Raw genomic sequence first — 26351 nt, 5'->3', positions numbered from 1 at the left:
GCGACTGAACTGAACTGAACTGAAAAAGTTAGATATATATATCAAGAATCTTTTTTTAAAATCAAGAATCTTAAAAATGTATCTCTTGTCTTGGTAATTTCACCTCTGTTCTGTTCAGTCACTCAGTCGTGTCCTACTCTTTGTGACCCCGGGGACTGTAGCCTACCAGGCTTCTCCATCCATTGGATTCTCCAGGCAAGAATACTGGAGTGGGTTACCATTTCCTTCTCCAGGAGATCTTCCCGACCCAGGGATCAAACCCGGGTCTCCCGCATCGGAGGCAGACGCGTTAACCTCTGAGCCACCAGGGAAGCCCACCTCTAGGAACCTACAAAATCAATATTTTATTGTTACAGATTATTCATATAACCTTATCTACTAAGAATTGTGCTAGGTGTTTTACATACATTAACCTACTTGCTTTTGTGAACCAAAATTTTCCATTTACTTTCCTAATTTGTTATTGCTAACATATAAGTATAAAAGCTTTCTTTTTCTATATATTTATCTTTTATCAGGTCTTGACTGAAATTATTTTCATTCTAATAGTTTCGTTGGATAATTCTTGAATTTTCTAAGTAGACTTCGTTATCATCTGCAAATAATGATAATTCTGTCTCTTCCTTTACAAAATGTGTCTTATTTCATTGATTAGACAGTTTTATTAAGGATAGGGGCATCCTTATCTTACTCTTGACTCTCACGGAACTCTATTGCCTTTTGTTTCATATGTACATTCATTTTCTTGTTAAAGAAGTTCCATTCTATTTCTATTTCATCAAGATGTCTAATTTAGAATAGCCATATCAACTTCCTTCTTAACTTCTAGAATATGGTTCTTCTCTTTCAAGCTATTTAATATAAACATTGCCTTAATGCATTTTCTATTGTTTAACTAGTTTTGCATTCCTGTAATAAAATGTTTGGACAGGAGACATTATTCTTCTGATATGCTTCTAGGAGTATTTTGCTGTGGTCCATGCCAGGGTTGGAAAAGAATTCCAGACACGAGGCAGAATGAAAGGAGAATAAAGTTTATTAGAGTGGGGGAGGGGAGAGTCGCTGCTGGCACAGTGGGCCGGCTTCCTGATAGTCTGGGAGAGGCGACATTGAACATGGGTCCTTGGTCCAATTTTATAGCCCAGGAACAAGGAGTGGGATAGTAAGTATACTGGGTGGGGGAAGAGTAAAGCAAATACCTTCTTCCTATTTGGGGTAGGAGGGGAAACAGGTTATACTGCTCAGGAGGGCCTAGAAATTCTCGAATAGTTAACAACCTGGAGGAGGGAAGGACGATAAAGTTCTGTTTTTTTTCTGTTACTGTATTCCAAGATTCTCCTTGTTCATCTTGTTCTTTTGTCTTTGGGACACCACATATTTGTTTTTATAGTTGGCCCAAGAATTATGTAGAATCTTAAAAATATATCTACATGTTTAGATTTTTCCTCCTCAATTTTTATATACTATGGTCAAAGAACCTATCCTATAAGAATTCTACTTGAAAAAAACCATGCAAAATAAAATGTGCTGGAAACCTCTGAGTAAGAAAAAAAAACACTGCAAAATAAAATGAGCTGGAAAACTTTGAGTAAGAAAAAAAAAGAATTTTACTTTTTGTAATGTTTACATTTTTGCCGGTTTTTCTAAATGTCCTATGGACAGCTAATAACAACATCTGAGATACAAAATTTTTATGTATTTGTGTAGGATATAAGATTCTAAATCTACTTAAATTATTAATGACATCATTCAAGATGCTCTTATTTTTTTCTGCACTTGATAAAATATTCTCAGAGAAATGTTAATATGCCTCACTATAATTATAATTTTTTCTTTTCCCTTATATTTCTTCTGATTTTTGCTTTAGGTATATTTGTTTCTTTGTTGTTAGGTGTCTAATGGTTTCTGAAGTCTATCTTCTTTGTGAGTTGTACCTTTTATCATTAAAAATATTTATCTTTGTTTCATTCAATTTTGTGTGTGTCTTGAGTTCCTTTCACATGTTAATAAATGCCTTCCTTGTTCCATTTTTGTCTGCATTCTTCTGGTATATCTCTGACCATTCTTTCAGACTTCATCTAAAATGTTTCTTAACAGCCTGGGTAACTCAGCTGGTAAAGCATCAGACTTTTAATATGAGGGTCCAGGGTTCAAGTCCTTGTCTAGGCACCAAAAAATAAATAAACAAAATAAAGTGTCTCTTAATAATAACATTTAGGCTTTTTTATTTTTTTGCTCAATTTGAGAGTCTTTGTCCTTTAATGAGGGGATTTAAAGAATCTGCCTGCAGGAGACCCTGATTTGGTTTCTGGGTCAGGAAGATCCGCTGGAGAAGGGATAGGCAATCAACTCCTGTATTCTTGGGCTTCCCTGGTGGCTCAGCTGGTAAAGAATCTGCCTGCAGTGTGAGGGACCTGGGTTTGATCCCTGGGTTGGGAAGATCCCCTGGAGAAGGGAAAGGTTACCCACTCCAGTATTCTGACCTGGAGAATACCATGGACTGTATAGTCCAAGGAGTTTCAAAGAGTCAGACACCACAAAGCCTTTAACCTATTTACATTGGTTTAGATAGTTTGGGCTTATTTCTATCCTTTTATTCTTTGTATTTGGGTTAATTATATATTCATGTTACTTCTTCCTATCTCCTTATTTTTTCCAGAATGATCCAGCTTCTTTTTCTATAATGATGTAGAAGTCATGCATCTTGCCAGAGCTAAAAATTAATTTCAAGGCATCAACAGTAGCAATGAAAAGGTAAATACTAATGTTGCTGCTGCTGCTGCTGCTGCTAAGTCACTTCAGTCGTGTCCAACTCTGTGTGACCCCATAGACGGAAGCCCACCAGGCTCCCCCGTCCCTGGGATTCTCCAGGCAAGGACACTGGAGTGGGTTGCCATTTCCTTCTCCAATGTGTGAAAGTGAAAAGTGAAAGTGAACTCGCTCAGTCGTGTCGGACCCTTAGCGACCCCACAGACTACAGCCAACCAGGCTCCTCCATCCATGGGATTTTCTAGGCAATAGTACTGGAATGGCTTGCCATTGCCTTCTCCGAAATACTAATGTTGGAAGACAGTAATTAAGTGGGCATTTTCACACATTATTGGTGGAAATGTACATTCTTATCCTACGTTTCTCAGTGTTTATAGTGAGAGGGTGGGGGACCCTAATCACATGGCTTAAACCAGGGCTAGCTCAGCCTCATCCAAGCTACCAAAGTGACAGATCAAATTTCAAATGAAAAGCAAGGTATTGATGGTGAGAAAGGATGAAAACACACTAGCTTGGCAACCAGTACCCTCTAAAAATTGTAGAGGGTACAATGTACGATGTATAAATGTCATTGTAGCACTGCCTGTAACTGAGAAAACTTGGAAGCAACCTAGGTGTGCACCATAGGTAACTGGTTAAATTATGAAACATGCACACTATTCTTCCAGAGAGATCAGAAGAATCTTAATTTGGGATTTCCCTAGTGATCTGGTGATTAGGACTGGATGCTCTCACTGCCCAGGCCCCGGGTTCCATCCCTCATCAGGGAACTAAGATCCCGCAAGCTGCACGGCAAGGCAAGAAAAGAAAGAAAAATGGGAAAAAAATCTTGATTTGTACAGAGTTTTAGAAAATAGTGGGATCTTCAGAGGCACAGATAGGAGAATGAGAGGATTCTCGAGCTGTAAAGTCATGGAAAATTTTGGGTGTTGTGCAATAAATGTCAAGTCACAGGGGAATTAGAGATTATAAGGAAGTTCAAGTAACTTGACAAGCAAAGAGAAAACTGACCAGAGGAGTTGATACTCAGAGAACATAAGTCGTAAGAGAGAGGGAGATGAGAGAGTAGTCAGGCCCTTGATTTCTGCTCATTCTGAAGTCTGGTTTTTCTTCTTGTCTGGGTTGTTATGTATATCACTTCAGTAGACCTCCTTTCCCCTGAAATAACATGAGTCCCTGTATTCCTTGCAAGCAAAAGGCATGTCATGGAGATAAAATCAATATATTTTGACTGTGAGGGCTTCTTATGACACATTTGTATTTTAAAGTTGGGGGGTAAGCTTCCCTGGTGGCATCAGTGGTAAAGAATCCACCAACCAATGCAGGAGATGTGGGTTCGATCCTTGACCTGGGAAGATCCCACATGCCACAGAGCAGCTAAACCCATGCACCACAACTATTGAACCTGTGCTCTAGAACCTACTTGGCACTACTACTGAAGTCCGGGCCCCAGAGCCCGTGCTTTGCAACCAGAAAAGCCACTGCAATGAGTAGCCCAAGCACCACCAAATAGAGAGCAGCCCCTGCTCTCTGCAACTACAGAAAAGCCCCTGCAGCAACAAAGACCCAGCACAGCCAAATATAAATAAATAAAAATTTAAAGCAACTAAAAATAAATGCTCAGGTAAGTCCTTACCCTCATCTACGTCTCTGATCTCAGTCTACTCTACTAATTGCTATATCCCCTCTGTGTTCCTTTTATCCCTCACACACTTCTCTTACCAGAGTCTTCTTTTCCCCTATTTTTTAGTCTTCCTTCCATTTTCCTATTTTCTCTTGACTATTTTTATGATCTCAACTATTATCTTTGAGCAGATGACGCCCAGAGCTCTCTTTTGAGCTCCCAGCCTGTATTTCCTTGGCCCTCCTAGACATTTTAACTCTGCTGTCCTTCAGTCTCCCCCAACGCAGCATGTCTCAGAGTTCATCATCTTTTTTCCAAAACTGGCACTTCATTTTGTATTCAGTCAATGGCCTCATCATTCCCTCGGGAAACCAGCCTGGTGCACCTTTTTCTCTCCTCTCTCACATGTCCCCATCCCTGCTTCCCCCAGTTAGCTGCTGAGTTTGGTCACTTTGTATTTGAAACATCACAGCATTTGACCCATATCCTTCTTCCCCACTGTCACTCCTTCTGCTCAGATCTGTTGAAAGTTCCCTCAGGGCTTTAGTTTTTCTGAAACTAATGAAAAACTCCCATGTAAATATCCAGGCAATTAAAAAAAAATCTGTGTGTAGGCTAGGACTGGAGAGAGACAGGACAAGGCCAATTCTTCCAAGAAATGTATGTCCAGAGTTAGGAAAAGTTGTTAACAATTAGTTGGGGGTGGGATTTCCTGGTGGTCCTGTGCTTAAGACTCTGTGCTCCAATGCAAGGGGCCTGGTTTCAATCTGTGGTGGAGGAACTAGATCCTACATGTCATAACTAGAGATCCTGCATGCTGCAATGAAGATCAAAGATCCCACGTGCCACAACCAAGATGTGGTGCAGCCAAATAAAAATTTATTTTTTAAATAAATATTTTAAAAAGAGAAATGTTAAACAAACAGAATAGGGGGTAAGCCTGAAAAGGGGTTGCTTCCCAGGTGCCTCAATGGTAAAGAATTCGCCTGCCAGTGCAGGAAACTCGGGTTTGATCCCTGGGTCAGGAAGATCCCCTGGAGGAGGAAATGGCAACACACTCCAGTATTACTGCCTGGGAAATTCCATGGACAGAGGAGCCTGGTGGGCTACAGCCCACGGGGTTACAAAGAGTTGGACACGACTTAGTGACTAAACAACAACAAGCCTGAAAAAATAACTGGAGCAGTTTTATGACAAGTAAGAGAGTAGAGGGGATAAAGCTCAAAAAGAAGACAAACTGGACACAGAATAATTTTAGTAACCTCAAGGAATGCTGTAATGTTTAGTAGTGGGGAACTGGATAGCACACTTTAATTTTGGACATAGCACTGGAGAAGCTGGAGGTAAGGGGTACATTAGAGGCAGTGATGCTTCCATATGAACTGAAATGGGCGTAAAGAGAGTCATGGAGCATAGCCAACTTTGGCGATCTCCACTTCTGTAAATGTTGACAAACTATACAAAGCTTAAGTCTCATTGGTCTTGCTAGCCAACATGGGAAAAGAAAAATGAAGTCATACTTCCCAGGTGAATCTGGGTCTGCATTTTCTGAGCCCCAAAGCACGTGAGAATGGTCAGTTGTTTAGAGAGCTCTGAGTCAACAACCCCAGACCTAATCTACCTGCACACAACTTTCCCCATTCAATTCCTCCTACATATGTTAACAAACTGACCTGAGCAAATTTCAACTCTGGTCTCATTACTCTTCAGCTAAGATATTTCACTAGCTTCCCAGAGACTTAAGAATAAAATCTCAATACAATCTTTAGCTTAGCTTTCAAGTAAGTATGATATAAAAGCAATAGATTTTGGCATAGAAGACTTGGGTTCAAATACTGGTTCTGACAACTATTTATGGGACCTTGGTCAAATTATTTTAACTCTCAGAGCCCGTTTCCTCGCCTGTAAAATATGGATGATAATTTCACACAGCTGGAGTGAGAGATAAATAAGGTACCATTTATCTAGTACACAGAACCTTGATCAAGAATTTCCTCCTTTCCTTACTTTATCACTCAGCTTCAACCTACTTTTTCTAAAGTAATTTTTGCCAGTATTTCTCTTCATGCACTATTGTACTGTGTGCTGTGTTAAGTTGCTTCAGTCGTGTCTGACTCTTTGCAATCCTGTGGACTGTAGCCTGCCAGGTTCCTCTGTTCATGGGATTCTGCAGGCAAGAATACTGGAGTGGGTAGCCATTTCCTTCTCCAGGGGATCTTCCCAACCCAGGGATCAAACCTGCATCTCTTAGGTCTCCTGCAGTGGCAGGCAGGTTCTTTACTATTTTGCTAAACTCTCCCCGAGTCTGACTGTCCCTCCCAGGTATCCTCTCTGGCTGTCCCTCCCCTTCTAACTGCCACTCACAAAGAATAAGCAGGTAGGGCAGGCTGGGCTCTCCTGGGTCTTTGAAGTTGAGTTCCGAGGAGATGTGCCCAGGGCTAGGAATACAGCAGTAAATACAGAACTTGCCCTTAAGGAACTTTCACACTGGTGGAGAACTCAGACAAATGGACAGGAAATTACGGTACCGACATAAGTGCTCTGATGGAGAAAATTTTAGAGGGCTATGGTATCTTACCCAAGTTTGAGAAGTCAGAGATTGACAGGGTGGTAAAATGTAAGTTTAGACCTTCAAGTAGGTGGTGGGAGTGGGAGGTGAGAAAGGCATTGAGGGAGAAGGGAATATGGTAGAACTGAGATAATCATGGCACATTTCTCCTTAGCTATCCCCATAAACCCTATGCTCAATATGCCATCTTCTCCCACACCTCTGTGCTTTGCCCATGCTCCTTCCCTGCCAACTCATGTTTTGGAAGCTAGCTCAAATCATTTCCTTTAGGAAAGACTTCCTCAGGCAAAATTAGTCATTCCCGCCTCTCTCATTCTACACCAATGACTCTACTTTGAGCCAAAAATCTGGATACACTGTCTGACAGTGAATTCTTTTTCTGATAGATAAACTAATTTTATTAGATGCTATAGATATTGTGGCTCAGCTAGTAAAGAATCCGCCTGCAATGCAGGCGACCTTGGTTCAAGCCCTGGGTTGGGAAGACCCAACCTTAGAGAAGGGAACAGCTACCCACTTCAGTATTCTGGTCTAGAGAATTCCAGGGACTGTATAGTGCATGGGGTGGAAAAGAGTCTGACACGACTGAGCAATTTTCACTTTCATAGATATAGAAGTTAAATCATATTTTATTTGTCTTTAATAAAAAGAAAAATAGAGAAAACAATCAGATATATAATGCATATTATCTGTGTCTTTGTTTTTGTTATTCATATAAAGGATAGTTAGGGAGTTTGGGATGGACATGTACACACTGTCAAAATTGATGGCAATGTAGTATATATACAAAACTGAACAGTTTATAATGTTAAATAACCATTAATTTAAAGTTTTGCTACTATTACTGCTAGGCTCTGAACATTTAATTGGACTCTGATGATTCTTTTTAAAATTTTAATGATTGTCTATTACTTTTCTGATTGTCTGATATACTGGTCAGAGAGGGGATAATTGGAATATGTTTGGAATATCTCTCAACAATTATCTCTAAGTATTTTCATTAGTAATTTTTATAGTCTCCTTATTTGGGTCCAGCTTCTTCATTTTGTGGCTCTTTTTTGTAAATTACTTCTCTCTCCTGATATAGGTTGAGTATCACAGAAAGGGGAGTTATGGCACTTGCCCAGTCCTGAAACCCCACTTTGACCTATTGCTCTCACCTTTAACTTGTTTTGAACTCTCCAAATTATTGATCCTGAAAAAAAATAATTATTGATCCTGTGGAACAGCTACCTGGTTATGAACTTGGTTCTTCTGACAATGGTTCTAGGATCTCCTCCCTAAGTAACTGGGTAATGTCTCTCCTAACTGGTGGCGTACTCAGGCATTTGTTAGTGAGGATGAAATTTTAGGTTTAGGCAATATAGAAATTAGTGTAAATATGCAATATTAGGATCTGAAACTGAGAGATCTAATTTCTACTTCCTTTACTACAAGCTCTGTTCTATTAAATAGCATAACTGACCTTCTAAGAGGAATTTCTTGATGAATCCTGGAAAAGTTAAAAAAAAGTGAGAGACAATATTTATTTGATTTCCCAACATAAGGTGTGTATGCTGCTGCTGCTTAGTCGCTTCAGTCGTGTCCAACTCTGTGTGACCCTATGGACTGTAGCCCTCCAGGCTCCTCTGTCCATGGGATTCTCCAGGCAAGAGTACTGGAGTGGGTTGCCATGCCGTCCTCCAGGAGATATATCCAACTCAGGGATAGAACCTGGGTCTCCTGCATTGCAGGCAGATTTTTTTTTTTACCACTGAGCTACCAGGAAAGCCCATGAGCCATGTATATATATAACTGCTAAATACCTGGAGAAGGGAAAGGCCACCCATTTCAGTATTCTGGCCTGGGGAATTACATGGACTGTATAGTCCATGGGGTTGCAAAGAGTCGGACACCACAGAGCAACTTTCACTTCCACAGGTACCTAAAGCCTAGATATAAGTGATCATGATTTTTAAGAGACTTTTGTCTTTAAAAGTTCATTTTCCTGATCTAACCATTTTTTCTAATTCTAAAATGCAATTTTATGATTAAAAAATTACCTACTAACCAAATAATGCCTCACGTCAGCACTATTTTTATCTCCTTTTGCAGTGAGAGATTCAACTGTGTTCTGATAACACAGCAGTGAACAAAGAAGACAGGGTCCTTGACTCAATAAATACCTGTGTTCTCACTGATCAGCCTTAAGCCCCTTAACCTCTCTGCTTCCAGATACCCACTATTTCCTGGATCTATAGCTCTCTTCCTTTCCCACTGCAGGAATTAAAGCTCTCATTATCTTCCAACTCCAAAAAAAAAAAAAAAACCTCCCTCACTGGTTTCTTACCCATTCAACCACTCAACATGAGGTTTCTAAAATGCAAATCTTCCGGCTGATTTTCAATTTCCTACTGTACTAAGTACTGATTCTCAGTCTATGTAAACCCCTGCAGAATTTCTCTCTGGGTATAAGACCTGTCTTATCTCTGGGTGTTCTCCAGTTTGCAACCAAAGTACAAGCAATGTCTTATCGCTTGCAGTAAGTACAGGACCTACCCTGTTTGTGGCACTTTTGTCTGTGAGGAGGGGAGTTGAGGGCAGTTACTGGGAGATTATTAACCACTAAAGAAGAACCCACTCCACAGCCAGGAAACAGGTCGCCTCAAGCTTGCTCTGAAAGTACACATCTTTCCCCCAGTCATTAGTAGTTCCCATTTTTGTAATCTTGTGATGCACTCTCTAGCTGAGCCATTCTGACTACCTAATTCCAACCCCTTTCTGCCCACAGCATTTCACATCACAAGGGCCTGTGGTTTTAAGTCTCCATTTTTTTGCTTCTGAAGTTCCCTGGGCCTGGGACGTCCTTTACCTCCCAGGAGGCCTGGCGACCTTTTATTCCGCGTTCACGGCTCGGGAGACTTTCCTTTCTCGCTCGCCCACTCGGCCTCCCTACGTGGGGCTTCTATCCTCTGGTGCGCTTATAGTTCTGTGATCGCAGGCCTGGCAACTGCGGAGGTGCATTAGCTACTGCTCCTCCAGTCCCGGGAACCGCCTGAACTGGAACCATCGCCGATGCCCTGCACCATGCACCGCAGGCCGCAGGAGCTTCGGGTTCACTCTGGGACTGCAGGGACTGGGAGTCAGTACTCCCGGCTCACCGGTGAGGAGCTGTCGCGGGCCACGTGACCCGCCGATTGTCACGCGGGTGCCGCCCACCTGACCAGGCTGTCACGTGGTCCGGCCGGCTGGGAGAGGGGAAGCAGACCGGCGGGCCATGGCAGGCTCCACGCTCAGGTTTTCGCTGCTGCTGGCGGCAGCGTTCGCTGGGCGGGCGACGGCGCTGTGGCCATGGCCCCAGTACATTGAGACCTCTGAGCTGCGGTACACCATCTTCCCGCACAGCTTCCAATTCCAGTACCATCTCAGTTCGGCCGCGCAGGTGGGCTGCTCCGTCCTCGACGAGGCCTTCCAACGCTACCGTGACCTGCTCTTCGGTTCCGTGGCTTTCAGTTTTCCCCACCCCATAGGTGAGTCGGACCTGCCCAGCCTCGTTCCCGGGCTCCGAAAGGCCCTGCCTTGGGACAACTCCCCCAAACTTCCTGAAACGCCCTTCCTCTGCCTTTTGCCCAGTCCCCTAGTCTGTCCCAGTCCTCTAGCCTCGACTTCCACCTGCCCTTTTTCTCCAGCTGTCCTCTCAGCCTCCCAAGGGTTGGTCCCCCGCCTCCATTCACTTCTTCACTAAATTCACTGGCCAGAACTTTTCTGTAATCCTGCCCTGCTGCTATGTATTTCACCAATAATATCTGCTTTAAGACTACAATTCAGTCAGAATAGGGAATTCCTAAAAATACTGTGCCAGTAGACATTAAAGGTGATACCTCTGAGCGTGTTCTAGTGTCCGGGTCCTAGTGAGGTTGTGATCAGCGCTGCGGAGAGGGGACCAGAACTAACACCCACCACTGGTAAGACTAGACATGAGAGATATACTGACCTGTGCAAAATTACATAAAACTATCTGACCCTATTAGGGAAATGTTTAAACTGTGAGAGGAAAATCACTGATCACTTCCATAAGGAAACGAGTTTTAAGCAGCCACTTAAAGTGAGGTGGTGGATATAATTGACCAGGACTGAAAGGAGGGTATTCCAGGAAGGAAGGAAGGTTTGAGCAGAGGCACAGAGGTTTACAGTTAAAGTCACAGTGCTGGGCTGGTGTGTGTAATGAGGATGGGGGGCTGGGGACCAGTGAGGTTGAGGAGGGTGTGGAGTTGAAGAGTCAGGAGTGCTTTGGATATGGGCTTCATCTGAAATAGCACAGGCTGGCAATTTTTCTTTAAGGTGGTTACGGAAAATTGTACTTGTGGGGTTTTATCCATTGGGAGATAATGAAAACTGTTTTGGACAAACATTACCAAAGAAGAGACGAGAAACTTCCTTCTCTCATGTTCTTCCTGTGGAGTCTTCCCTTTGGAGCACAGTTTCCTGGAGAGGCTTTCAAATGACTTGAGCCGTAAGCCATAATCCTATTTCTGCAAAAACAAGGAAGAATCTATGGAGAAGAACAACATCAACAAAGCCCAAACCATAGTATATTTCCCAGGGGGATTGAAGAAAACAACATATGCAAGTTGTTGTTGAGTCTCTTAAGTTGTGTCCAACTCCTTGGCGACCCCATGGACTGTAGCTCTCCAGGGTTCTCGGTCCATGGGATTTCCCAGGCAGGAATACTGGAGTGGGTTGCCTATTCCCTTCTCCAGGGGTTCTTCGCCACCCAAGGATCAAACCCACTTCTCCTGCTTGTCAGGTGGATTTTTTTTTATCACTGAGCCACCCGGAAAGCCCCCATATGCAAGTTAAAACTTAGCTAAAGCTTCCAGTGTCCTTGTAGGCTAGCTCCTTCACCAGAGATCAAACTCATGCACCATGCATTGGGAGTGCAGAGTCTTAACCATTGGACTGCTAGTGAAGTCCCCAGTGCTTTCTTAATGCAGCACAACTTCTAGTTTTGAACCGCTCCTCGAATTCAGTGAAGTTCGTACTTCCAGGTTTCCTAAAAAAACAAGTCTGGTGTTGAGTTTCAACTCTATTCTGAACTTGCCTCCAAGGCTTAGCTGTAGTCCATTAATTGCTAAATGGTTTGTGGAAGTATTTAGTACTTGTGATTGACAGGTGTTTCTGCCAACTGGAGGGTATGTGTTACATGTTGTTAAACTTGTTAAACAGGATTATTTTAGGCTGTAGATACTTGAATGAACCTAGTTCTCTGTTTTGATCATTAAGCCACATCCTGTTTGCAAAGCAAAGATCTGATTATTTGGGATAGCATCCAAGTAATGTTGCTCCAGATACTTTTTGGGGTGCTTGATGGAGTCGATAAAGTCCAGGTAAAATGACTAAACCTGATTATGTCATTTGACTGCATTCTTCTATGCTTTTCTTGAAACTAGTTGATTGATATTGATTAGTTGATTGATATTCCTTAATGATTATTATAAAATTCTTATCCTGTTCTGATGTTTACATGTATATTCCCTGTGAGTTTTTTAGGTTGCCATTGTCCCTGAACAGAATAATCCCCCACCCCTTCCCAGACCTTTTAATCTAGAATGGAAGGAAGATTATTGTATGAGTATCTGGATCCTTCTGCAGCCATTATCAATATTTGATTAGCTCATCCTCAGATGCTGCAGTCTGTGGGGTCGCTAAGGGTCGGACACAACTGAGCGACTTCACTTTCACTTTTCACTTTCACACATTGGAGAAGGAAATGGCAACCCACTCCAGTGTTCTTGCCTGGAGAATCCCAGGGACGGGGGAGCCTGGTGGGCTTCCGTCTATGGAGTCACACAGAGTCGGACACGACTGAAGTGACTTACAGCTGATGTTAAGTGACCAGGTTAATAAGTGGCATAGTTCATGAAAATCTGAATCTCCTAAAATTCCTCCTTTGGCCATTCCTTCTATAATTATGCCCTGAACATAGATATTTAATTATTTGTTGAATATATTAAAATTAACTTTAAAGGGTTATATAAAAGGGTTCATATAAAAGTTTATAAAAAGGTTTCATGATTTTTGTTTATGTCCTGTTGTTCTGTCACTCAATCATGTCTGACTCTTTGTGACCCCATGGACTGAAGCATGCCAGGCTTCCCTGTCTTTCACCATCTCCTGGAGCTTCCTCAAACTTATGTCCATTGAGTCGGTGATGCCATCCAACCATCTCGCTCTCTGTCGCCCCCTACTCCTCTTGCCTTCAATCTTTCCCAACATCAGGGTATTTTCTAATGAGTTGGCTCTTCACATCAGGTGGCCAAAGTATTGGAGCTTTAGCTTCAGCATCAGTCCTTCCAATGAATATTCAGGATTGATTTCCTTTAGAATTGACTGGTTTGATCTTGCAGTCCAAGGGACTGTTCTTTATGTCTAAGATCATCAAAAAGATGATTTGCAGGTTTCATTTAGAATTGATTGTCTTTCAGGTTTCAAATTTGGAGTATTAGCATGTGATTTCACGAAAAGGAGGATCACAGTATGCTGTGGTCCTAACTCAAGCTGCTCTTAACTCATCACAGAATTGGAGATGCATTGGAACTGCATCTAGAGAACATAGCGGGGAAACCGGTAAGGGGCAGCTGGGCTAGGGAGAAAGAGTAATGCTGATTGGTTCTCTCTGCTCTAATTGAACTAGTGGCTGTGTGCACTTTAGCCTTCCCCATGACAAGGACAAGGCATAGCCTTGGGGTGCTTGCTGGAGTTGATAAAGTCCAGTTCAGTTGCTCAGTCATGTCTGACTCTTTGACACCCCATGGACTGCAGCATGCCAGGCTTCCCTGTTCATCATCAACTCCTGGAGCTTGCTCAAACTCATGTCCATTGAGTCGGTGATGCCATCCAACCATCTCATCATCTGTTGTGCCTTTCTCCTCCTTCCTTCGATCTTTCCCAGCATTGGGGTCTTTTCTGATGAGTCATTTCTTCGCATCAGGTGGCCAGAGTATTGGAGTTTCAGCTTCAGCATCAGTCCTTCCAGTGAATATTCAGGACTGATTTCCTTTAGGATGGACTGGTTGGATCTCCTTACTGTCCAAGGGACTCTCAAGAGTCTTCTCCAACACCACAGTTCAAAAGCATCAATTCTTCAGTACTCAGCTTTCTTTATAGTCCAATTCTCACATCCGTACATTACTACCAGAAAAACCATAGCTTTGACTAGATGGAACTTTGTTGGCAAAGTAACGTCTCTGCTTTTTAATGTGCTGTCTAGGTTGGTCATAGCTTTCCTTCCAAGGAGCAAGTGTCTTTTAATTTCATGGCTGCAGTCACCATCTGCAGTGATTTTGGAGCCCAAAAGAATAAAGTCTGTCACTGTTTCCATTGGTTCTCCATCTATTCCCCATGAAGTGCTAGGACCAGATGCCATGATCTTAGTTTTCTGAATGTTGAGTTTTAAGCCAACTTTTTCACTTTCCTCTTTGACATTCATCAAGAGGCCTTTTATTCCTTCTTTGCTTTCTGCCATAGGGTGCTGTCATCAGCATATCTGAGGTTATTGATATTTCTCCTGGCAATCTTGATTCTAGCTTGTGCTTCATCCAACCTGGCATTTTGCATGATGTACTCTGCATATAAGTTAAAAAGTCCAGGTAAAGTGGCTAAATCTGATTATGCAGAATACTTGACTGCCACTTATATATATTGTCTTAAAAGTGAAGAGGAAGGAAACAATGCAGCAAGAGAGTTTTGTAGAATTCTTTTTCTTGTGAAGGGGTATGTGGAGGATGGAGGGCTATATAAGGAGGAGAAATACAGTGATTTGAGAAGAATAGATATCAGGAGAATCATTTTTAGCGAAGGGCAAAATAATTGTGTTCCATTTTGAATCCTTGGGCCTAAGATAGCTTGGCCTCTACCAGCCCCTCTTCTCTCAGCTGAACCCAAGAAGCTCAGCTTGGTCTAGATGTGTGTGGGTAGTCTGGGCCTGGTTTATGAAAAATTCCAGTCTTATTTCCTTGAGCCATCTCTGCTTCCCCTTTCCCCTGCTTGAAGACCAATTACAGTAGTGGACTTAGGGTCTGAAACATGATCTATTCAGGAGTCAGCGACAGAATGTTTATTGATCACTGCTTTAACTATGTTCCTTTGGCAAATCACCTAACTTGCAAGTAGCTACTGCTGCTTTTTATTTTCTAAAGTGTCTATATTCCAAGCATTTCTGAGGATACAGGGAGATAATGATGAGTGTCTTTACAACTTTGAACATTAGAAGGAAGAACTGGGTGTGTTTTTTTTTGGCTGTGCTGGGTCTTCGTTGCTGTGCAGGCTTTTTCTCCAGTTGCGATGAGCAGGGACTACTCTTCATTGCAGTGTGTGGGCTTCTCTTGTTTCAGAGCCTGGGCTCTAGATGCTCAGGCTTCAGTAGTTACAGTTCTCCAGTCCTAGAGCACAGGCTCAGTAGTTGTGGCACTTGGGCTTGGTTGCTCCTCAGCATGTGGGATCTTCCCAGACCAGGGATATAACCTGAGTCTCTTAATGTGCAGTGCTTAGTCGCTCAGTTGTGTCCGACTCTTTGTGACCCTATGGACTATAGCCCGCCAGGCTCCTCTGTCCATGGGGATTCTACAGGCAAGAATACCGGAGTGGGTTGCCATGCCCTCCTCCAGGGGATCTTCCCAACCCAGAGGTTGAACCCAGGTCACCTGCACTGCGGGTGGATTATTTACCATCTACCACTGAGACACCAGGGAAGCCTAAGAACTTGGTGATTGTTAAAATGAAACAAAATATAAAACATCTAAACCCTTGAGCTGCCTTTCCTCCCATCTCCTTCCCCTCCACTTCCTTACCTCCACACAGAAGAGTGAAGCATGGCACTGGAGATTTTTTTTGCCAGTGGATTCCTTCTTTTTTGATTCGTTTTTAACAGCAGGTGGGATCTTTTTTTTTTTTCTCCCTTACAGCTACTCAGTTTTGCTAGGGCATGTTGTGGATTTCTTAGCCCATTGAAGGCATGAACCTCAATCCTTTTCCTAATGATTTATCAACTGAAATTAAAATGTATAGCATGAGGTCTGTGAGTTCAGTTTTATTTGGGGACTCAGGACTATAACCCAGGAGACAGCCTCTCTCACAGCTCTGAAGAACTGCTCCAAAGAGGTAGTGGGGGAGGTCAGCAAGCACATAGGTGATTGTAGAGAAAGGGGTCCGTGCGGTCAAGCATACATCTCGGTAGAAGGCTGTTCTTGGTCACGAGGAACAGATATCTGGTGCTCTTCTATGTATGGAAAGATAGAAGGAATTGGATTAATACAATTTTCTCTTGAAAATATCTTAGCTGTCTGAAGGCTTCTTCTGCCAGCTTTCCCAGAGCACAGAGTGCTTCATTCCTGATCTGTGCCCTAAACTCCTGTCAAGGTGTGTTGAATGCCTGTGACTGCAGTGGCTGCTCACCCAGTCCTTGTAGAGCTCGATGCCGAGTGACATTCCTTAGGTGACAGTTAAGCAAAAAGAAAAGAGTTTTGCTGCCCAACTAATATTTCTTTTAGAAATGAAAGAGGTTATTACTCTTATGTTTCTGTATCTTCCTAAATTTCTTCCGCTGACCCTGGAAATAAGTGACAAGATCAGAGTCGATATGCGTCATCCAGAGGTTTAACCAGTTGGATGACAAGCTTTCTCTCACCCTTGTGGGGCCACTGACCAGAAGCGCAGCTGAAGAGAGGAGGTTGGGTCTGGAGAGGTGAGACATGTATATGTGAAGCATTTTCTGTGATCTGCCTCAAGGCTTATGGGTTTGTAGTCTGTTGAAACAGAAAACAGGTTTGCTTTTCTTCTCTATTCATGGCTGTAGTGAATGAGACCTATTACTGGGTCAGGAACTTCTCTCTTTTATTTCCTGCATCTGTTTTAAGCTGCTGTTATTGCTTAAGCTCCCTGGCCATGCACTCAACCCTGATCTCTAGCTAGCAGTGGGGTGCTATCATCCTGTCCACATCTTGAGGTTGGCTGTGGCTTGAGTCTGGTGTGAAACTCTTCCCTGGCAGTGTGTGCTCGGATGCAGGAAGTTTGAGTGCTTGGCCACTTGAATGTCAGTCAGTAAGCTTCCTGTCTTTTGTAACGCTTTGGGATGGGAGCAAGGGAGATGGCTTGCCAGGTACACTCTCCTGGATGAAAAGTTTAACTACAGTCTTGTCCTGGGAATAACTAGGGTCCCACATTTGTGGCTTTGGTCTTTTAACTAGGGCCGCAGTTCTAGTTTGAGGCCAAATCAGAGTTCCAAGCCCATGTCCTTTTTATATCGGGGGGCCAAAAATTTTGTTCAGGATTTTTTAAGATGTTACAGAAAATGAACTTTTTGGCCAACCCAATATGTTGGTGTGTCAGCCTGTTTTGCCACACAGGGTGGCATCACACAGTAGTGGAGCCCTTAGGCTTCTATAAGAAGCTCATGGAAGGCCCTGCTTCTATGGTGTGGTTTTCTCACAAGGCACCTTGCCCCTAGGCTCTTCCAGCCAAGTTGCAAAAGTGACTTTTTAGGAAAAGACAAGTAGAAAATGGAAGGAAACTAGCATTTATTGAGTATCTGGCACTTGCTGTATGTTATACCCTCTAATCTTCATAACAGCTCTGTGAGGTTGATGTTATACTTATCTTTCAGAACTGAGACTCAAAGAGGTTACGGACCATGTCCAGGGTCACACAGGTAGCAGTGGCAGAGTACAAATTCCAGTCAGGTCTGTTTGTCTACCAAGATTTTGCTTTTTACGCTGTGCAGTGTAGGGACAGTCTACTTATAAATACCTTTATCTAGCATTATACCAATTAGGGATTTGGGGAACTCACTGTCCTTTTGTAGGATTAAACTCTGATAAAGTGGCTGGATGGCATCACTGACTCGATGGACATGGGTTTGAGTGAACTCCGGGAGTTGGTGATAGACAGGGAGGCCTGGCGTGCTGTGGTTCATGGGGTCGCTAAGAGTCGGACACGACTGAGCGCCTGAACTGAACACTTCAGTGTTAATTACTTCAAATAGTAACCTCTAACATCTAATTGCTTTAATCATTAGCACTCAAGTTGTGACTGTTTTGATCCCTGGCCCATTGTTTGCAGATTCCAGTAGTATTTCTAGTTGGCTTTCCCCCTTCCATTCATCCTTAATACAAGCAGTATCTATTAAGCAACTATAATTTGCCAGTAGCACTGGTCCAAAGAATATTAATGAGCTGCCTATGTCCTTAAGGAATTTACAGTCTCATACTACAAAGCTGCAGTAATCAAAACAGTATGGTACTGGCACAAAAACAAACACATAGATCAGTGGAACAGGATAGACAGCCCAGAAATAAACTGGTACACTTATGGTCAATTAATCTGTGACAAAGGAGGCAAGAATATACAATGGGAAAAGACAATCTTTTCAGCAAGTGGTGCTGGGAAAACTGGACAGCTCCATGTAAAAGAATGAAGTTAGCATATTCTCTAACGCCATATACAAAATAAACTCAAAATGAATTAAGGACCTAAATGTAAGACCAGATACTACTGAATGGGAGAAAATATTTGCAAATAATACGACTGAGAAGGGATTAATATCCAGTATATATAAACAGTTCATACAACTTAACATCAAAAAAATACCCAATTAAAACGTGGTTGAAAGAAATTAATAGCCATTTTTCCAAAGCAGAAATGCAGATAGCCAACAGGAATGTGAAAAGATGTTCAGTGTTGCTAATTATCGGGAAAATGCAAATCAAAACCATAATGAGGTATTACCTCACACCTGTCAGGATAGCCATCATCAAAACGGACACAAATCAAAACAATAATAAGGTATTACCTCACCCCTGTCAGGATGGCCATCATCAAAAAGAACACAAATAACATCAGTGAGGATGTAGAGATAAAGGAACCCTCCTACACAGTTGTTAGGAATGTAAATTGGTGCAGCCGCTGTGGAAAACAGAGTGGAGGTTTCTCAAAAAACTAAAAATAGAATTACCATATGACCCAGCTGTTCCACTCCTGGCAAAACATATGAAAAAAACAGACACATTAATTAGAAAAGATATTAATACATGCACCCCAGTGTTCACAGCATCATTATTTGCAATTGCTGAGATATGAAAGCACCCTAAGTGTCCATCAACAGATAAATGGCTAAAGAAGATGTTGTGTGTGTACACACACACGCTCACACAGTGGAATACTCTTCAGCCATACAAAAGTCATACAAAAATTTTGTGATTTGCAGCAACATAGATGGAGGACATAATGCTCAAACAGAGAAAGACAAGTAACTCTATGATAGCACTTATATTTATGTGGAATCTAAAAAATACAATGAACTAGTGATTACAACAGAAAAGAAACAGACTCACAGAATATAGAGAACAAACTAGTGGTTACCAGCTGGTGGGAGGAAGGGCAATATAAGGGTGGGGGAGGCTCAGGTGTGAGTACAATGTCAGAAATGTAGCCAGTATTTTGTAATAATCTTAAATGGAAAGTAACCTTTAAAAGTTGTATAAAATTTTTAAAAGAATTTTTTAAGAATTTACAGTCTCGAAGTGGACAGACATACAGTGAAGTGTGATTTTTGCTAATAATTGAAGGTGTTTGGGAACACCTGATATGTGTGTGTGTGTGCATGCACACATGCATAGGGGGTACATTTTGAGAAGACTTCCAATAAGAGCTGTCTAATAAGATCTGAAAGGAGCTGATGGAGGTGGAGTTAGTAATCTACAGAGAAAGAAATACATGTAGGAAAGGCCTTTAGGAAAGACGCTTTCATGACATATTTAAGAAACTCAAGTTCAGTGATGTCAGTATGAAGTACACAGCTACAGGGTGAATCAGCAAGTTCTGAAGCTAAAGAAGTGGTAGATGCAAGGTCATGAAATGACCTGGTGAGGCCCGATAAAGAACATGAACTTTATCCTAAGGTCAAACAAGGCCAATAAAGGCCATTAAACAGGATAAGTGATGTAACTAAACTCTGACTGCATTGGGGATTAGTGGGGAATGGGACTAGAGGCAGGAAACCTAATTAAAAGACTCTTACAGTGGTCTAGATAAGAGATAAAAGTGGCTGAAGTGGGTTGACAGCTGTACAGACAGAAAACTAGAAAGACTGAAGAAAAATTTAGGAAGTACATGTCCTTTGACAATTAAATGGATAAAGAAGATGTGGTACATTTACACAATGGAATATTACTCAGCCATAAAAAGGAATGAAATAATACCATTTGCTGTGACATGGATGGACCCAGAGATTGCCATACTAAGTGAAGTAAATCAGACAGAAAAGACAAATATCATATGATATCACTTATATGTAAAATTCTAAAAAAGTGATACAAATGAACTTATTTACAAAACAGAAACAGACTCACAAACTTAGGGTTACCGAAGGGAAAGGTGGAGGAGAGGGATAAATTAGGAGGTTGGAATTAACATATATATATATATACTACTATATAAAATAGATTAACAACAAGGAATTACTGTTTAGTACAGGGAACGCGCGGAGAGTCGGACACGACTAAGCGATTGAACTGAACTGAACAGGGAACTCTACTCAATACTCTGTAATGAACTTCGCAGGAAAAGAATCTGAAAAAGAATAAATACATGTATATGGATAATCAAATCACTTTATTATACACCTGAAACTAATGCAACATTGTCGGTCAACTATACTCCAATATAAAATTAAAAAGTTTTTCAAAAGAAAAAAATTTTAGGAGGTGGAATGCTTGAAAAGTAGGGGTTTTGATGGAGAAGGGGGTGCTGGGGATGACTCCAGATTTGCGATTTAGTAATTTAAATGTATTCAGCTGCCATTCACAAAGATAGGAGAAATAGTAGGAGAGCAAGGGAAGGAGTGAAAAGAGAGACAGAGAGATTGGTTAAGAGGTTGAAGGCAGACGGGAATGATTGCAAGTGAGTTTTATTTTGGACCTGTTGAGTGTGAGGTGCCGATTAGCTAGCAGACAGTTGCCTGAATGGTGCTAAAGCTTGAGAGAATGAGTTGGAACATTTCTGAGTCCTAAAGATGACCATGAGAGGGTGTTGAGGAGGAAAAGGAGGATGTCATTGGATCACTGCTAAGCCAGAGTGTGGGTTAGTTCTTCCTCTTGAGTCACCTAGGATTTGACTAGGTGAAATCACCTAGTCACCTAGGATTATGACTAGCTTTCAGAAGAGGAACACTGGAGACTGGAATCCAAAGTCTTAGGGAAATAAAGACGTGACCAGGAAGTTGCAGAGTGTTGTGACAAGGAGAGGTTCAGGATTTTCAGCTGAATGTCATGATTTCCAGAGGAGAGGTGGTTATTGTTTTTTAACTTGATGGAAGAGGGTGGGTGGCCTGGAAGCAGTCCCCATATGTCTATCCTAGGATGTGAGAAGGAGCTGCTTCTCAGAGCAAGTTGTAGGGAGAGGCAGGCTTCAGTTATGGGGGAAGTAGAAAAGACTATAGATGTTGGTAGTTGAATAACCATGGAATAAGGTTCCAGAGGGTTGGCAGGTGTGGATGATGTGTAGTACAGGTGACTTGGTGGAGGAGAGGAAATAGCCCTTACAGGAATGGGAGTGTGGGCCCAGAAAGAGCAGAGGCGTTTATGTATTGGGCAGAGTGACAAAAGAGGATAGCAGTACAACACGGTAGATTTCCATGATTATAAGATTGCCAAGGAAGTAAGTTCCGGAGATAATCAAAAGTTCATGAATGTGTGTGTGTATGAGAAATTAATATTTAATAAAGGAAACATTTCCAATCAAAAGTGAAAAGATGTGTTAGTTAATAAATATGTTAGGATGACTGGTTGACAGTTATCCATTTGGAAAATTTTTTAATCTTTACCTCATTCCAAGCACAAAAGTAAATTCCAGGTGTGCTAAAGATCTAAAGATATGCCATCAAACTATTAGAAGGACTCAAAGGAACAATTCATTTAGTCCCAGGGTAGAAGAGGCCTTTCTAAACAAGTCAATAAAGGAAACCATAAAGGAAAAGACTAACAGATTTGACTACATACAAATTAAAGCAAAAGAACCCATAAGTTAGAAGATAAAGGACAAAATGAGGCAAATATTTGTAACCTTAAAAGAGAAGGTTAAAATCTAGAAAGAGCTCTGCAAATCAATAAAAGAAAATTAACTTTTTGGAGAAGACTCTTGAGAGTCCCTTGTACTGCAAGGAGATCCAACCAGTCCATTCTAAAGGAGATCAATCCTGGGTGTTCATTGGAGGGACTGATGCTAAAGCTGAAACTGCAATACTTTGGCCACCTCATGCGACGAGTTGACTCACTGGAAAAGACTCTGATGCTGGAAAGGTTGGGGGCGGGAGGAGAAGGGGACGACAGAGAATGAGATGGCTGGATGGCATCACCGACTCTGTGGACATGAGTTTGAGTGTACTCCGGGAGTTGGTGATGGACAGGGAGGCCTGGCGTGCTGTGATTCATGGGGTCGCGGAGAGTCGGACACGACTGAGCGACTGAACTGAACTGAACTTTTAAAAAATGCAAAGACAGATGAACTTAGCTACAAAACAGAAACAGACTTACAGACATAAAGAACAGACTTGTGGTTGCCAAGGAGGAGCGGGGAGGTAGAGGGATGGACTGGGAGTTGGGGGCTGGTGGATGCAAACTGTTACATATAGAATGGATAAACAGCAGGGTCTTACTGTACAGCTCAGGGAACTATATCCAATCTCTTGGGATAAACCATAAAGGAAAAGAATTATGTGTGTGTGTGTGTGTGTGTGTGTGTGTGTGTAAGTGTAACTGAGTCACTTTGATGTCCAGTAGAAAGCATAATGCAACTATACTTCAATAAAAAGTTTTTTGTTGGGAAAAGAGTAGAAAGAATATGACCAGTAAATACAAAGCAGTGCAGAAACTCAATGACTATCACAGGAATACAAAGTAAAACAATGCTGTATCTCTTTTTATTAATCAGAGTGGCACAGATGGAAAGGAATTGAGATGGTCTAGTTTTGGAAGGACGGAAAGATGGGCCCATGTATGTTGGTTCAGATAAACCAGTACAGTAATTTGGAAGAGTAGTTGGCAGTGTCAAAACTAAAAATTTGGACTTTCCTAGTGGTTAGGAATCTGTCTACCAATGCAGGAGACACAAGTTCGATCCCTGGCCTGGGAAGATCCCACATGCTACAGGGATCACATGCTCAGGTGCTACAACCACCAAGCCAGCATGCTGCAACCCCTGAAGCCTGTGCACTCTAGAGCCCGTGCTGTGCAACAGAAGAAACCCCTGCAATGAGAAGCCCACGCACCACAACTAAGAGTAGCCTCCACTTTGCTGCAATTAGAGAAAGCCCATGTGCAGTAGCAAAGACCCAGAGCAGCCAAAAATAAATAAATAATAAAAGGAAAAAATACTTTCATATCTTTGGCCTAGCATTTCTACCCCTAGGAATTTTCCTACTAAAATCTCTCACAACTGCTTTAAAAAATAATATAGATATGAATATTTATAAAGAATAATATAGATATGAATATTTACTAGAGCATTGTTTATAATATTGAAAACCTAGAAGTAGTCCCAAATGTCCACAAAGAGGAAGGAAGTTAGTAATTTCAGCTTTTTAAAATTAAAGTATGTTTGGGAGTTCCCTGGTGGCCTAATGGTTAGGATTCTGATTTCACCAGGTTGGGGAACTGAGATCCTGTAAGCTGCATGGCGTGGCCAAAAGAAAAATTAAAGTATATCTCCAAAATAGAATTGCATTAAACACCTACAAACGATGATGTAGGTTTATATACACTGACATTAAAAGATCTGCAAGTCATTTTGGTAAGTGGAAAAAAGTTACAAACTAATATGTATTGGGCTCTCATTTTTAAAATAAATCTATATAGTTAAAAAAACTGGGACGTATGCAAAATGATAACCAAAGTTATCTCTTAGGATCTAGAATTATAGGGAGATATTCTTTCAGTGGATGAGCGGAGTGAACAGATACAGGTTAAGTTTGAAAAGTAAAGGAACAAAGAAAACTTCTAACTACAACTTTTACAAAAGAAGACAGAAGGGAAAACATTCAGGATTCACTTATGGGCTAGATGGATTGTACTTCAGAGTAGGTATTAGTAATCTATGGAGGGAAAAGAACTGTAGAACTCATTGGAGGAGGCACCATGGTCCACACAGAGTTCAGCAGCACTCAGGAGGGGCTCCAGGCCAGGGCAGGTAGATTCTCAGACTCCCACTTTACCAGGAGAAGTTTGACAGGGTGGCCTTGCCTCTTCTCCTGGACGCACCACTGCTTTTGTGTATCAGCAGCTGCCCAGGCTTAGAATACCTTTCCCTCTTGGTAGCTGGCAAACTCCAACTCAGGGTTCAAAGTCCTGCTCAGAGGTCCCCATCCAAGGTTAAGCCTTCCTCTCTGCCTCCGGAAGGAGGCAGCTATAATATCTACTGTAGCCTTAATCTCACTGTTTTGTGACTGTTGTTTATATTTTTCTCTCCCACTAGACTGTGAGCTTCTCAAGGGCAGGGACCAGGGCTTGTTTTTCCTTTTAACCATCCCAGTACCTAGCACAGGTCCTGACGCACAGTAAGTGCTCCATATATCCTTGTTGGAATGAGTGAGAAATGAATGATTCCAAGGGCTCTCCTTAGGTCAAGTGTGGGGAGAGGAAGCAGGATGCCATGCATGTAAAGGTGGGAGGGAGAGGGAGAACCAGCGCCGGCCGCGTCAAGGAGAGTGCAGGACTGCTGGGCAGGGTAGACCTGAATGGGTGGGATGTGCCAGAGACTGGGTTGACTTCCCTAGTTTTCATTCTAGAGGCCAAAACACAGGCCACTTTATTACCAAAGCGAGTGGTGTTTTCTTCATGCTGCTAAGATTCTGTGAATTAAACACATTGCTGTTATGGAAATGTTTTGATTCCGGGAGGAGCAGCGTGGGTCGAGGGACCGGCTATTATGCACTGAGGTGAAGACATGCTTTCCAGACTTCTGTTGCAGGAAGGAGTACTGCCTTCCAGAGAAGTAGAAAGACCCAAATCTTTGGATTTGTGGACCTAAGAGTCTTCAGAGCAGTATCTGAAAAGGCACTTTCTGGGTGTCTGGGTGTCTTATTGCTATTCACCACCTGAATCCCACTTCTTAAATGGCACTAGTGGTAAAGAACCCGCCTGCCAATGCAGGAGACACAAGAGACACAGGTTCAGTCCCTGGATCGGGGAGATCTCCTGGAGAAGGGAATGGCAACCCACTCCAGTATTCTTGCTTGGAGAATCCCATGGACAGAAGAGCCTGGGGGGCTACAGTCCATGGGGTTGCAAAGAGTCAGACACAACTGAGCATACACAGCATGGCAACCGAATCTTAGATCTTCAGAAATACTAGGTTTGGGTATATAAAAGTAATCTCTATATTAACTGTTTGCCATTTATACCTGATTATTGTGTAGCACAATCATTATGCATATATAGAATTAAATATGCATTTAAAAAATTCTAGCATCATTCATTTTTTCTTTTCAGCAAACATTTATTGAATGACTACCGTGTGTCAGGCACTGGGAATACAAAGACACTGAGATTGGTCCCTGCTGTTGAGGAACTCACAGCCTTGGTGAGGAGACAGACAAATAAACAGCATATATTAAGATACCTGTTATGAAAAATGTATGTATATGTTGCTTCATGATCACACAGGAAGGTCTGCTAGGAAAGGGGAGGGGACTGACAAAGTTTTACAGAAGGAAAACCAGAGCTGTTTCTTAATCAGGTGAGATATGGAGGCAATGCAAAGTTTGTTTCAATTGGAGGAAGCAATACATGCAAAGAAAAAGAGTGAGAAAATGTAGTGCTTTCAGGGTTCTGTAAAGAGTTCACTGTGCTCCTGGGAGAGTTCCCAAACAGGAGCAGAGAAAGACAAGTTTGTATAATCATTCAGCAAATTCTGCACTTTATCCTGAAAGCTGTGGGGATCCACTGTAGGATTTTGAGCAGACATTTTCATAATCTGACTCATATTAAAAGATCACAAAGGATAGTCGATTGACATGGTATATAAATGGAAGCAGGGAGAGCAACTTGGGAGATTTTTTTATAGTCTAGGAGAAAATTCACAAGAGGCTGAATTAAGGCATTAACTCAAGGGGAGTGGGAAGATGGTGATGAGGTCAAGAGCCACTATCAACTTTGTAGTTACAACACTTAGATCTTTCTTTTATTATTATTTGGCTGCACTGGGTCTTCATGGCAGCACTTGGGCTTCTCCAGTTGTAGTGGGCAGGCTCTAGAACACGTGGGCTCAGTAGTTGTGGTGTGTGGGCTTAGTTGCAGTATATGGAATCTTAGTTCCCCAACCAGGGATTGAATCCGGGCCCCTTACAATGGGAATGTGGAATCT

At 42.1% G+C, this 26351-nt stretch overlaps 1 protein-coding gene across 1 annotated transcript in view; it reads left to right on the top strand.

Annotated features, from left to right (window-relative positions):
• Positions 1–10170: 10170 nt before the first annotated feature.
• Positions 10171–26351, top strand: part of HEXA (hexosaminidase subunit alpha) — a 32871-nt gene continuing 16690 nt past the window's right edge. Inside the window, exon 1 of the mRNA XM_055436222.2 lies at positions 10171–10471. Coding sequence (XP_055292197.1) covers positions 10219–10471 — 253 coding nt within the window. The 5' untranslated portion in view covers positions 10171–10218. The remainder of the gene's footprint in view (positions 10472–26351) is intronic.

Source organism: Moschus berezovskii, chromosome 9 (genome assembly GCF_049115385.1).
Source record: "Moschus berezovskii isolate FMDL1 chromosome 9, NW_MosBer_1.0, whole genome shotgun sequence".
Classification (NCBI taxonomy): domain Eukaryota; kingdom Metazoa; phylum Chordata; class Mammalia; order Artiodactyla; family Moschidae; genus Moschus; species Moschus berezovskii.
Note: the sequence above shows the minus strand (reverse complement) of the source record. Positions and strands in the feature narration are given on the sequence as shown.